This window comes from Schistocerca nitens, chromosome 10 (assembly GCF_023898315.1).
Source record: "Schistocerca nitens isolate TAMUIC-IGC-003100 chromosome 10, iqSchNite1.1, whole genome shotgun sequence".
In the NCBI taxonomy this organism is placed as follows: Eukaryota; Metazoa; Arthropoda; class Insecta; order Orthoptera; family Acrididae; genus Schistocerca; species Schistocerca nitens.
In genome coordinates this window covers 35,167,266-35,182,683 of record NC_064623.1, presented here as the reverse complement: position 1 = coordinate 35,182,683, position 15,418 = coordinate 35,167,266, and the positions used below count along the sequence as shown (strand labels likewise).

General features: G+C 43.2%; 1 protein-coding gene across 1 annotated transcript in view; it reads right to left on the bottom strand.

Annotated features, from left to right (window-relative positions):
- The window catches only part of LOC126210629 (uncharacterized), a 186,270-nt gene that overhangs the window by 141,966 nt on the left and 28,886 nt on the right, over positions 1 to 15,418 (bottom strand). The window contains exons 3-5 of the mRNA XM_049939931.1: positions 12,075 to 12,247; positions 3,921 to 4,048; positions 1,008 to 1,183 (exon numbers count right to left, since the gene is read on the bottom strand). Of these exons, the coding sequence (XP_049795888.1) occupies positions 1,008 to 1,183; positions 3,921 to 4,048; positions 12,075 to 12,247 (477 nt within the window). The remainder of the gene's footprint in view (positions 1 to 1,007; positions 1,184 to 3,920; positions 4,049 to 12,074; positions 12,248 to 15,418) is intronic.

The following is a 15,418-nucleotide window of genomic DNA, read 5'->3' as shown; positions in this document are numbered from 1 at the left end:
TTAGCAGCCAAGCAACATCGATGCCGCTGAACTGTTGACCTAATTATGACTGCCAGTGTAGCCAGAGGTTTGCCCAAGTTATCACTGTTTAGAAAAATTATAAAAACTTAGGTAGTACACGAAAGTAACAGTAGTTAAAAATGGCTCTGAGCACTATGGGACTCAACTGCTGTGGTCATCAGTCCCCTAGAACTTAGAACTACTTAAACCTAACTAACCTAAGGACATCACACACACCCATGCGCGAGGCAGGATTCGAACCTGCGACCGTAGCAGCAGCGCGGCTCCGAACTGGAGCGCCTAGAACCGCACGGCCACCGCGGCCGGCGTAACAGTAGTCCCTCTAGTGAAACTAGTAACACCGTTCATTATAATGGTTTGCTCTGCTCATCTGCTGTGTATCATGTGACCCATTTGAAGACAAAATACAACATCAAAAATTGAAGACCAAACGGACTCCTGTAATGACTGGTTGCTGTAACCATCTCCTTCCTGAATTAAATAATCACAGTAGTTTCTGTAACAGTTAAGCAAAAATTGATTCAAAAGTCATAATGAGTATGATAAAATGGTTTAGATAGTTTGATAAAATGGTTTGGATAAGTAGTTTAGACATGAAGAGAAGAGAAGCGTTCGAAATATGGCGCTACGGAAGAATGCTGAAGATTAGACGGGTAGATCACGTAACTAATGTGGAGGTACTGAATAGAATTGTGGCACAACTTGACTGGAAGGGACCGGTTGGTAGGACACGTTCTGAGTCATCAATGGATCTCCAATTTAGTACTGGAGGAAGCGCGGAGGGTAAAATTCATAGAGGGCGACCAAGAGATGAATACACTGAGCAGATTCAAAGGGATATAGGCTGCAATAGTTATTCGGAGATGAAGAAGCTTGCAGAGGGTAGAGTAGCTTGGAGAGCTGCATCAAACCAGTCTCTGGACTGAAGACCACAACATAACACAACAATGAGTTTAACATAGGTTTCAATGTACACTGGTTTATACCTTATTATATACTTCCCAGGCGACTTCTTGTCTTCTTCCACCTTGTAATTCGCTGTCTGCTCGCTGACGTATTGCATATCCTGTACCCAACCCCTTAATTTCGTGTGTAGCATGTCCCTCATATGCTCCACGTGATTAATCCAGGTACTGAGTTGCCCATCATTCAGGTCCATTTGCTGAGAAACACAGAGAATAATTGAAATTACTAGCCTAATATTCGCAAGCAGCAGCCAGTCTTAATTTACACTTACAGGTAGCTCTGTTATGTAACATTTAAATTGTGGCCGGCACATGGACTAACACTTAGTTTTCTACAGCCATTGCAACATGAATCCAAAATAAGTGTCTAGCGATGTCTTATTAAATACAGACAATTTACAACCTATAACAACAGATAAGAGAGTTCCAATTATTTCTAGGTAGCAACAGTATGTGAAGATAACACGATCCAGATTTTTTTTCTTTTTGCTGTGCTTTCTTTTTCCTTGTTTTCCACTGTACTTTCTTAATACATCGAAAGAGTATTTTCTGGATGAATACTGTAAATTTATTTTTTACTACAGCTGTGTTCCCGTTTGCCTCATGTTCTCACCATCACAAATCGTTGTGCTGATTGCTAAGCGTTGTGACCCGACTAATCAAATGTCTCCACCCCGGCCAGTTACCAGCTTCTCACTGAACCTTCTGAAGAGGAAGACCAGAGATGTTCTTGATTTGATCCGTCCACCCGCTCGTTGCCCCTCCCTCCGGTCTTGTGACCACGACGCTTCCTTTCATGATTATTTTCTCGAGATTTTCTCCACCTCTTCTCACAATATGGCCATAGAAATGAAGAATTTTTTGGTTGACACGAGAAAAAGGCGCCTGCAGATAATAAGTTGGTCAATAATGGACGCATTTGTTCTTCTTTCGGTCTGTTTTATGTGCAGCATCACGCGCCAGCTCCAAAGCTCAAGTGCTTCGATGCGCTGTGAAAGGTCTCTGTTGGATTCCTTTTAATTTTTTAAAACTGTTGTCATTTACGGCATACATTCCACTTCTAAATTTACTGTGGTGTTTCTGGCTATCTGGGAGGAGACTGAGCAGTGGAACGTGTTACTTTTACACATAATCAACAACGATCTGTCACACCACTACACTTTAAAACACAGTTTATATGTACTGTAATTCATGTCACACAGTCTCATACGGAACCTACATCCACTTTCTTTTATATGTGTATATGATAAGATACTGTCATCCCCCTTCCCTTCTGTGTGAAAGGATGAATGAGCAAATGTATTTCTAGTTGCATGCTTGATGGTAGCAGACAAGCCTGTCTGCTAGATAACAGTAGGACTAACGTCGGAACAGGTAGCTACGCTTTCTAAAAGCAAAGAGGTTTCTATTCTTGGTATGGTCCTGTCCGTCCCTTGTCATGTTGGTATAGGAAGCTGCCTCTCTGGTCACTTCCGTTTGTATTTGTTAAGCACCCTCGGTAGTGGCCCAAGGCAGTTGGTCCGCGGCGAGCATCTGAAGTGGTAAGATCTCCAGCTAAGCGCGTCTCTGCTAAGTCCGTAGGACAATGGATTTCTTAAGTTCAGCCTAACTGAAAATTTAATCACCTTTATTTCAGGTTTAGATCTAAAATATCTAATGTTATCTTAAATTGCAATGCAGTGTAGTTCGAGTGTGAAGTTCAGAATGTCTTCCAGTAGTTGCTTTGTCACTACTTTGTGAGTAAAGTGGAACCACGTGTGGATGATCCGTAACTCTAACTAAGGTCATCAATCTTAAAGGCGAAAGTGCGTGAGATTATAACACCTCGTCTTGACAATATTTTTCAATATAGCAACTTTTCTTTATGTTCAACCCACGTGGGGTGTATTTTGTGAGACTAGTACCACGTGCTTATACTATTGTTTGACCCACCTGGTTAATAGTAAGACGATAGTAATCAGTTCGAGGGTTTTCTTTTGTTATTTGTATTTCGATGTAATTTATTTTAATTATAAAAATTATTGTGGAGTTACACTCTTTGTGTAAACCAAGTTGACCACGTGAAGCATCTAGTGTAATTATCAAAGAAGCCCTCAGATATTATTTTCGGGAAGATTTCACATAGAGTTAGTATGAATTTAGTAATTTCATGACGGACAGGATTGCGCTACGAACGTAACTTCTTTGGGTGAAAATTGAATCGGTTGGTTGTGGTTAATTTCCTCTTGCATATGTTTCAACGTTCTTAGTGTGTTGTTTTATGAATGCAGTGTTGTATGCAGTCTCCCAATCTTGGTTCCATATTTGATGTGTTCCGTAAGATTACAAACTCACATTTTCACAATCCTAAATAAGGCACCAGTTTAGTTATGGTAGGTTTGCCTGTCCTTAATCTATTTTCTAAGATAAGTCGTAGGGTCAGTATTGCCTCACGTGTTCCATCATTTCTACGGAATCCAAACTGATCGCCCCCGAGGTCGACTTCTACCAGTTTTTCGATTCGTCTGTACAGAATTCGTGTTAGTATTTTGAAGCCGTGGCTTGTTAAACTGATAGTTCGGTAATTTTAATATCTGCAACAACTGCTTTCTTTGGGGTTTGGAATTATTATATTCTACTTGAAGTCTGCACTAGTAATTCAATTTCTCACTCAGCAGACTGCTAACACATTACGAAGATGACGAAAGGGTTGAATTTTTTCACCGTCCTTATCCGTTTTCAGCTTGCATTCTCTCTCTCTACCAACGCTACAAGTATCGTAGACGTAGGGAGAGACAGATGGTTAACGTTACAATCGCACAGGCAAAGATAACGACAGTGTGAATCAGACATACAGGAAGCACACTCTCAGAACTGACCACTTACGCGCGGCTGTGTGTGTCACTTCTCACCCATCTTACGAGTAACAAACTGAGGATGAAAAACGTCACTTACCATGATCTCGAATGCGAATGGAACTAAAGCTGCTGATATGTGCGTCACACCATGTGAGAGCAACTGCGCAACATCCCGCGAGTAGCTGGAGACGTGTTTCAGGTAGGCGGGCACCTCGGCCTGCAATTCTGGACAAGACAGACGACATTCTAATGAACTACTCATATGAACAGATTTCTGTCAGAAACACAGCTTTCACTTCCTGGCTACACCTGTTTCTATGCTACATGTACACAGGACTGCACTGGTACTTTTCAGCAAACCAAAATCCAGGAAATATACACCAACTTAATCAAAAATAACTTAGAATACTGTAGCTCCATATTTAGCAATTATATACTACCATTCGTTCACAGAAAGATCCGTACCTAAAGAGTGGAAAATTCTGTCAGAAACACAGCTTTCACTTCCTGGTTTCACCTGTTTGCATGCTACATGCAGGCAAAATTGCAGTGGTACTTGTCAGCAAAGCAAAATCCAGGAAATATGCACCAACTTTATCAATAATAACTTAGAATACTGTAGCTCCATATTTAGCAATTATATACGACCACTCGCTCACAGAAAGATCCGTACATAAAGACTGAAAAATTGCTCAAGTCACACCAATACCCAAAAAGGGAAGTAGGAGTAATCCGCTGAATTACAGGCCCATATCACTAATGTCTATTTCCAGTATGATTTTGGAACGTATACTGTATTCGAACTTTATGAAGTATCTCGAAGAAAACGATTTATTGACACATAGCACGAATTCAGAAAATATCCTTCTTGTGAAACCCAACTACCTCTTTATACCCATGAAGTAATAAGTGCCATAGACAGGGGATTCCACATTTTTAGATTTCCAGAAGGCTTTCGACACCGTTCCTCACAAGCGTCCTCTAACAAAACTGCGTGCCTACGGAGTATCGCCTCAGCTGTGAGACTGGATTCGTGATTTTTCTGCCAGAAAGGTCACAGTTTGTAGTAATATAAGGGAAGTCATCGAGTAAAACAGAAGTAATATCCGGCGTTCCCCAAGGAAGTGTTACAGGCCTTCTACCGTCCCTGATCTATATTAACAACATAGGAGACAATCTGAGTAGCCGTGTTAGATTGTTTGCAGATGAGGCTGTCATTTACTGTCATGTAAAGTAATCAGACGACCAAAACGAATTGCAAAATGATTTAAATAAGATATCTGTATTGTGCGAAAAGTGGCAGTTGACCCTGAATAAAGAGAAGCGTCAAGTTATTCACATGAATACTAAAAGAAATCCACTAAATTTCGATTACGCGATAAGTTACACAAATCTGAAGGCTGTAAATTCAACTAAATAATTAGGGATTACAATTACAAATAACCTAAACTGGAACGATAAAATAGATAATATTGTGGGTAGAGCAAACTAAAGACTGCGATTCATTGGCAGAACACTTAGAAGGTTCAACAGGTCTACCAAAGAGACTGCTTGCACTACGCTTGTCCGCCCTATTCTGGAGTATTGCTGTGCAGTGTGGGATCCGCATCAGGTGGGACTGACGGATGATATAGAAAAATTACAAAGAAGTGCAGCTCATTTTGTATTATCGCGAAATAGGGTAGATAGTGCAACAGACATGATACTTGAATTGGAGTGGCAATAATTAAAATAAAGGCGTTTTTCGTTGTGACGGGATCTTCTCATGAAATTTGAATCACCAATTTTCTCCTCCGGTTGCGAAAATATTCTGTTGGCACCTACCTACATAGAGAGAAATGATTAACATGATAAATTAAGAGAAATAAGGGCTCGCACAGCAAAATTTAAATGCTCGTTTTTTCCGCGCACCTTTGGAGAGTGGAACGGTAGCGAGACAGCTTGAAGGTCAACCCTCTTCTAGGCACTTTATTGTGAATAGCAGAGCAGTCACGCAGATGTAGATGTAGATGTCCACATTGTAACGTTCCTTAAAAAAATAATATAATAGACTTGACGATTAAGTTGAATGAATATCTGATCTGTGGAATGAGTACTGAACTCGAATTGTCATGTGGCGTGTTGTAAGTGCAAATAGTGTGCTTAGTCTCTGTAATTGTTAGCAAAACTTAACACGAATCGATTGGGTAATGCAACTCCCAATACCAATAAACAAACAGTCACTGCAAAATACATTCACCCCCTTTACCACTGAATGCTAAAGCCCTATTAAAAAACCAATAAGTTTGGTGCCTGTACACGTAACAATTAAATTAAATTGTCTTACGTCTAAAGCAGCAACGGTGGAACGCGTATATTCTGGTCTCTCATAAAATAAAAATATAAATATACTAACTACAGGCTCAGCAGTGTGCAATGCTGGCCATAATACTTGAAATGCACATGAAATTCATTTGGCTGATAAACTAGAACATTTAAGAAATTCCAAATTATTTGAGAAATATATGACCTGGACCAGGAGGCGTTGCTGATTATGATGGATTACTAGCGCTCACTGTATACAACAAAATTATATTGCAAATTAAGTTTGTCTTTTTAAAAACATCTGACAATTGAAGTTACATTACTCACAATTGATTCACAGACAATGAGATTTAAACAGCAAGTATTATCTAACTTCATTAATCCAACGTAGATGCAAATCATCAAATTACACATAGCTCTGTTAACAAATCTTAAAAGCATTACAAAAATGAAATACCTAACTAGACTTTCTGTGAAAACCGTTTACGTACATTGTGGGGTCACTCAACAATAACAAATTGTCAGCCAACTCTCCTATACTAACGCTCTGGCAAAAACAGAAATCGTAATTATTGAGAATCTATACCTTGGTAGCATCAAGACCTCTGCTTCCATGTTCAACAATATCGACATACCTACATTGATCTAACTCTTGGTGGCTTCACACAGCACACCACAGAAACCGCCCACTCCACCGCCTTTCCCTCACACACTACATTCTCAGACCAAAAACAGTCTCTGGTTCTACAGTCGCGCACAGTCAGCAATCCACATTATCGAGCCTATCAGAGACATTCGTCGTTTATAGTATACTAGTTTCATTTTAATTTATTAATATTCTTATCTTATTCTGGTGCCACATACAAGTGAGCCCCAGTATACTCCTTTCAACATTCTGTTCAACATTAAAGACGAGAATCAGTCTTTAGAAAAAAAAGTGGGATGTGTACTACTTCCTGTTACTTTTTTTGTGACAATATATATGAAGACCAGTCAGAAAAGGATATAACTGCTAGACTGACTTAACACGAAAACATGTGGACACTGAAAAAGAGAGGTTCCAGCTTTGATGAACATGCTCTGAATGAATATCGTTCTGTGCTGATATTGAAAGTGATCTCCTCTATACAGCGAGCAAAGGTATAAAATAACGTTACTTGAAATCTGTCAAAAAACACCAATCACAGAATCCTTAACTATAAAATACAGTTCCTCTACTCGAACTTGCTAACGTAGCAGTGACCAGTTAATATTGTCCTCGTCATAAGATATAACGGGATATAAGATATAACGGGGGATAGTCGGAAGGCTGCACTGTCCAGAATCGGTATGCCAATCATAAAAAATCACCGTGAGCAATGAGCCTGTCATTCCACCGACGCCACTTGAGCTGTTTGTGTCTATTACAGCGTCATCTATCACAAAGCGGAAAAAGTGGTCCAACTAAAACATTCATATTTCTTTACGTACAACACAAATATGTAATAAAAATGGTGGCTCCTATTTAAAAAAACGCAGTTGATATCCGTTTGACCTACGGCAGCGCCATCTAGCGGGCCAACCATAGCGCCATCTGGTTTCTCCCTTCAAACTAGACAAGTTTCTTTCCTTGTAGTTTTTTCGTTTGACGCTTATTTCGTGAGATCAATGGACCACCCTGTATTCAGGGTGTTATAAAAAGGTACGGCCAAACTTTCAGGAAACATTCCTCACACACAAAGAAAGAGAATATGTTATGTTGACATGTGTCCGGAAACGCTTACTTTCCATGTTAGAGCTCATTTTATTGCTTCTCTTCAAATCACATTAATCATGGAATGGAAACACACACCAACAGAACGTACCAGCGTGACTTCAAATACTTTGTTACAGGAAATGTTCAAAATGTCCTCCGTTAGCGAGGTACATACATCCACCCTCCGTCGCATGGAATCCCAGATGCGCTGATGCAGCCCTGGAGAATGGCGTATTGTATCACAGCCGTCCACAATACGAGCACGAAGAGTCTCTACATTTGGTACCGGGGTTGCGTAGACAAGAACTTTCAAATGCCCCCATAAATTAAAGTCAAGAGGGTTGAGGTCAGGAGAGCGTGGAGGCCATGGAATTGGTCCGCCTCTACCAATCCATCGGTCACCGAACACTTCGACTGAGATGTGCAGGAGCTCCATCGTGCATGACCCACATGTTGTGTCCTACTTGTAAAGGCAGATGTTCTAGCAGCACAGGTAGAGTATCCCGTATGAAATCATGATAACGTGCTCCATTGAGCATAGGTGGAAGAACATGGGGCCCAATCAAGACATCACCAACAATGCCTGCCCAAACGTTCACAAAAAATCTGTGTTGTGACCTGATTGCACAATTGCGTGCAGATTCTCGTGAGCCCACGCATTTTGATTGTGAAAATTTGCAATTTGATCACGTTGGAATGAAGCCTCATCCGTAAAGAGAACATTTGCACTGAAATGAGGATTGACACATTGTTGGATGAACCATTCGCAGAAGTGTACCCGTGGAGGCCAATCAGCTGCCGATAGTGCCTGCACACGCTGTACATGGTACGGAAACAACTGGTTCTGCCGTAGCACTCTCCATACAGTGACGTGGTCAACGTTACCTTGTACAGCAGCAACTTCTCTGACGCTGACATTAGGGTTATCGTCAACTGCACGAAGAATTGCCTTGTCCGTTGCAGGTGTCCTCGTCGTTCTAGGTCTTCCCCAGTCGCGAGTCATAGGCTGGAATGTTCCGTGCTCCTTAAGACGCCGATCAAATGCTTCGAACATCTTCCCGTCGGGACTCCTTCGTGCTGGAAATCTGTCTCGATACAAACGTACCGCCCCACGGCTATTGCCCCGTGCTAATCCATACATCAAATGGGCATCTGCCAACTCCGCATTTGTAAACATTGCACTGAGTGCATAATCACGTTCGTGATGAACACTACCCTGTTGATGCTACGTACTGATGTGCTTGATGCTAGTACTGTAGAGCAGTGAGTCGCATGTCAACACAAGCACCGAAGTCAAGATTACCTTCCTTCAATTGGGCCAACTGGCGGTGAATCGAGGAAGTACAGTACATACTGACGAAACTAAAATGAGCTCTAACATGGAAAGTAAGCGTTTCCGGACACATGTCTACATAACATCTTTTCTTTATTTGTGTGTGAGGAATGTTTTCTGAAAGTTTGGCCGCACCTTTTTGTAACACATACACACACACACACACACACACACACACACACACACACACACACACACACACACACACATATATATATATATATATATATATATATATATATATATATATATATATATGGAACTACTGCTAGTTGCACACACTTGGTGCATTGATGCATGTAGTAAGTGAGCCTGCTGTCTGTGTGTAGAATGGGGAAGTTGAATTTAACTGAGGACACATGCTGGGAGTCTCTGCAGGAGAATTTCGGAAATTGTACGACTTGTCGGCTTTTTGAAGAGTTCTGTGGGGAGTGTCTTCAATGCGTGCCGAAACCAAGGTGAAACCACATCCAGACGTCGTCGGGTTGGGCTGACACCCCTCATTACAGATGTCGGATGTTGTAGGCTGGGCAGACTGGTAAAACAGGACAGTCGGCGAACTGTGATGGAACTAAATATCAGGCTTTCATGCTAGGTAGAGTACAGTGCAGCGACCACTTCTATCGATGGCAGTTCGCTAACGGCAACCCATGCATGTACCGATGTTAACAACACAACGTAGACAACTACGACTGAAATGGGCACGTGACCATAGGTACTGGACGTTATCACAGTGGCAGAGCTTTGTATGGGCTGATGAACCCCGATACCTCCTTCAAATGGTTCAAATGGCTCTGAGCATTATGCGACTTAACTTCTGAGGTCATCAGTCGCTATAACTTAGAAATAATTAAATCTAACTAACTTAAGGACATCACACACATCCATGCCCGAGGCAGGATTCGAACCTGCGACCGTAGCGGTCGCTCGGTTCCAGACTGTAGCGCTTAGAACCGCACGGCCACTCCGGCCGGCATACCTCCTTCATCATGTCGACAGGAGGGCGCGAATCCGTCGTCTTCCAGGGAAACAACTCCCTGACACCTGTACTGCTGGGCAGAGACAAGTTGGTGGCCATTCCATTATGCTCTCGGGAACATTGACATGGGCACCCATGATTCCAATGGTGCTCGTGCAAGGCACCATGGTGGCCAAGAAGTATCGCAGGCTGGTTCAATACTGTACCGTCTGCCATCGGGTTCCCACCGCATAGCAGCCACGCTATGAGGGAAACAAACCAACAGCCAAACAGGCGAAGACATCAGGAAACACGCCAAAGATTCGAGTCGATTAATAGGAACCTTTCCTTGCAGAGGTCGCCGCGACATATCCAGCCACGGATTTCTAAACCGGGTTTCTATTGGCTACAGCTCACTATATAGGCCCGGCCGGTCGAAGGCAGACCAGTCTTCTTCCGCTGCTAATGGCAACCGCTATAGCGGAGTCTCCGAGAAGATATCACCGAAGCCGCTGTACTGCACCGCCGATCGAAGTACCAGCCGACAGAGAGGAACCACATTTCCGGCTAGATCGACGGACGCCTACATCTATTGTACAGCCAGCTATTGTATTGTAGAGGAAGTTACGTTCAATAAGCTATTGAAGAATACAACAAATACCATGTACACCCCTTCATGATGCCAGTGACATTTTTCAACATGATAATGCGCGCTATCACAAGACGAGGCGTGTGATGGAGTGGTTCGAGGAACACAGTGGCGAGTCATAATTGATGTGCTATCCCCCCAGCTCGCCAGATCTCAACCCATTGGAACACATCTGTGATATGACTGAATGTGGTGTCAGAGTTCATCACCCACACGGGAATCAGGTGACTTGTGTGTGCAGATGTGTGTCAACTCCCTCCAGAGACCTACCAAGGCATCATTGCTTCCATGTCACGATGCGTTGCGGCTTTTATCCGTGCCAATGTGGACTCACTGGCTATTACGTATATGGTCATAATGTTCTGCCTCATCAGTGTACATGCGTACAGTTGCACATAGAAGTTTTTTATAATATGTATGGATTCCATTGTATGTATTGTATGTTAACCGGAGACCTAGAAACGAAGGATTAGCTCCGTCCCCGCCGCAGCCGCAGTGGTCCGCAGCCCCACGACGACTACCACAGTCCACCCCTCCGCCGACCCACACCGAACCCAGGGTTATTGTGCGGTTCGGTCCCCGGTGGACCCCCCAGGGAACGTCTCACACCAGACGAGTGTAACCCCTATGTTTCCGTGGTAGAGTACTGGTGGTGTACGCGTACGTGGAGAACTTGTTTGCGCAGCAATCGCCGACATAGTGTAACTGAGGCGGAATAAGGGGAAGAAGCCCGCATTCATCGAGGCAGATGGAAAACCGCCTAAAAACCATCCACAGACTGGCCGGGCGGATTCGTGCCGGGATTAGGCGCTCCTTCCCGCCCGGAAAGCCATGCGTTAGACCGCACGGCCAAGCGGGCGGGCCATGGATACCATACTAGATGAAGTTCTCGCACATTGCGAATTTCTAGCTCGTCGAGCGAAGGCGCCGCGACTCGGCTGATACCTCGAAAATTTTGGCCACTGAAATTCACCGAGAAAACCTGCATTCCCAAAGAACATACTTACAAATAAGGACTCACCTGTTTTGCTGATGAATTCTTCTCGGGTTATCAACCGAGTGGTGGCGTCGTCTTGTTGCAACGTTTCAATGAGTTTCGTACCATTCATCTTCTGGCGAAGTGTGTCAACTCCCTCCAACCTTCGCCAGAAGATGATGGGTACGAAACTCATTGAAACATTGCGACAAGACGACGCCACCACTCGGCTGATAACCCGAGAATAATTCATCAGTGGAATACGCCGAGAAAGACTGCAATCACATGTATCTCACCTGTTTTGTTCAAGTGCCGCTCGAGGAAATTCCATTTATGGCGCCCGGCACATTTTTTGCCCAGGCTTATGGCTTTTGTGATGTGCCGAAGGGTGCGCAGTAATTCGGAGAGGACAGGACCCCTCTGATCGTCCGAGGTCAGCGTTTCCACGTTCCACTCCGTGATGTTAGACCTTTAAAAACAAAACGCAATCAGCTGGTGTAACAAATGAAATGCTGAAATTTGATTGTAAGAGGGGATGTGATACGTGGGGAGGCGCCGGTGCCAGTTGCTTTCTCCGTTCGATTCACCCGGATCGATCGTTTCCCCCTAACGTTTCTTATCTTTGCCTCGTTGGCCGGTGGTGGTGCTGGTGAGGTGGCGGGCAGACTGGGTTTTGCCTTCGGTACAGCCGGTACGTGTCGCTGCTCAGAGAGTGAAACTTGTGTTTGCGTGGAGTTAGCTGGATTCGATCGGTGTATGTGGCTCGGAGTGCGGAAGTGCACCTGTTATTGCAAGTTCTTGAGGCGTGACTGGGTCATGGTCTTCTACACAGGACGCTGAGCAATGTGTTATTCATTTTGGCTATTGGAGTTGAGTACCACGCAGCTGTCTATTGAAGAAGTAGACATTCAAGCTTTCTAGTTTTGCAATCAGGCCTACCCCTGTTTTCACTAGCTTATTTCTTATGAGTGTCAATATTGTATTGGAACTGCGACGTACTGGTGTAATAATATTATGCTTTGTCTTATCGTTGCCCTTTTAAAACTAGTCTGTTTGTGCTGGGGCAGTTTTACATATTTTTAAAATTTGAAGTCTACAGTTAATGCTTTCAACCATTTTTAATTTGCCTTTGTCTAGATGTGATCTATCTTTACAGAATTTTATCTCACTATATTCTGGGGCTGTTAACATTGTTTCTTTTGGCTGTGGCTGTGTGTTTGTGCTTTTCTGTTGCAGCACTGCAGCGGGCACCTACTCCATGTCTAGATCGATGTCCGGAGTACGACGCCTTGGCCGACCAATACCAGAAGGGAACGAAGGTTCTTTTGGCCGCGGGGAAAATGGCAACCGATACGGCGGCCACTGAGTTCTTCGGGTGGCAGTGAGTGGGGATCTTGCATTCAGTTAAGTTTCCTCTGCATTGGGACGCCAAGGCGTTTGTTCCGTTTGCTATACTCCTTATATATTTACCTTCAAAACCATAAAGGATGGAGACTACTGTTCTGAATTATACCTTATGTGCAGCGGGAGTTGAACTTATGTACATGCTAAAGAGAAATACTTGATGGGAAGCGGAAATTGCAAATTACGTGAATCGTCCTATTGCGATTGCCCAGGTGACCTATTTAAAAGAAACTTATTTGACCTTTATTATTAAAGTGCCCTCTGTCAAATGAAATTGATTTCGCCTTTTATTTTTGAAGTTGTTACAGTTAGTATAGAAGTTATAAGAAGTTCTTCTTTGCAAGTAATTCAATCAGAAAGGTTTTGTGTAATGTATTTTTTTGACTTGTGTATCCTGTTCAAAAGAAACTTATTTCACCTTTATTTTTCAAGTGTCCTCGTTAAATGAAACTGATTTACCTTTTATTATTGAAGCGCTTACAGTTAGTAGAGAAGTTATAAGAAGTTCTTGTTTGCAGCTAATTCAATTAGAGAGGTATTCTGTAATATATTTTCTGACTTGTGAATAAGAGACACTTGTACAAAATTTTTGTGTAAATACTGTACCCTTTAGGTTAAACTGTTGATCAGTAACAAATTAGTTGTATCTTGCAAACCCTGTGTACTTATTATTTCACTTGTCACCGGTTTGCACGTAAACACGACGTTGCAGCATGCTTAAAAGTGATGCCTCCGGATTGTTAGTGTGAAACTCTCAACGCTTTGAAAATAAAACGTTCTTCATCTTTTCGCTTCTCGTCCGGATATTTGCAGCCCTCTGACGCTAGAGGGCTCAAAACTGTAGGGTGTAAGATGGTGGTGTGTGACGTAACTTTATCAGTGCGTGAGAAACAGAGTGCTGTAATCGTGTTTCGAATTTTAAGAGATCGTCCAGACACAGGGCACCCTCTCCTAACAGACCACACATGAACGCTGAATCGATCCAGCGCCTCGAGTTCGCTCTCGTCGTTCATCCTCCAAACAGTCCGGACTTTGCGCCATTCTACAAGGCGTGTTTTTTAAGTAAGTACCGTTTTGAAATTTAAAAAAGACGTGCTAAGATATCTCAATAATTTTATTTCTACATGAAAGCCTGTACCTTAATCTACTTTTCTACATAATTTCCGTCAATATCGAGGCACTTTTCATAACGTTGTACCAGTTTTTGAATACCCTCCTCATAGAAGTCTGCCGCTTGACTTGTTAACAACTGCATCACCACTGTTTGGACTTCGTCATCGTCTTGAAGACGCTGACCGCCCAGGTGTTTCTTCAAGTGCAGGAACAGATGGTAGTCACTGGGCGCAAGATCGGGGCTGTACGGAGGATGATCTAGAGTTTCCCATCGAAAAGATGTGATGAGATTTTTGGTCTGATTCGCCACATGCAGACGGGCATTGTCTTGCAGCAAAACGATGCCCTTGCTCAACTTCCATGGACTGTTTCTTTCTCTCTGGTGTGATGTAGGCCACCCATGTTTCATCGCCCGTAACAATTTGGCTCAAGAAATCATCACCGTCGTTGTGGTACCGCTCAAGGAAAACTTTTGGTTTCGTCGACATCCGTCAACATTTTCGGTAATTCGAGGCTCCATCTATGGTCATCAGTCCCCTAGAATTTAGAACTACTTAAACCTAACTAACCTAAGGACACCACACAACAGCCAGTCATCATGAGGCAGAGAAAATCCCTGACCCCGCCGGGAATCGAACCCAGGAACCCGCGCGTGGGAAGCGAGAACGCTACCGCACGACCACGAGCTGCGGACTCGGTAATTCGAGTGCTCGGTCACAATGCCATACGTAACACTACGAGAAACGCTAGGAAAGTCATCCCGCAAGGAGGAAATCGTAAAGCGTCTGTTTTCTCTCACCTTATTGTCCACTTCCTGCACCAAACTTTCATTAACGACCGAAGGACACCCACTCCGTTGTTCATCATGCACAGCTGTGCGGCCATCTTTAAATGCTCTCACCCAATGTCTTACCATTCCATCACTCATAAAGTTTTCTCCGTAAACTGCACAGATCTCACGATGAATATCGATCGCTTTTAGGCCTTTAGCACTAAGAAATCTTATAACAGCCCGTACTTCACAGTCGGCGGGACTCACGATTATCGGAGGCATCTTAAACATTCAGTACACAACGTAAACAAGGAAGAATCAGACTGTAATGGCGTCAGTGCGTAGATTAAG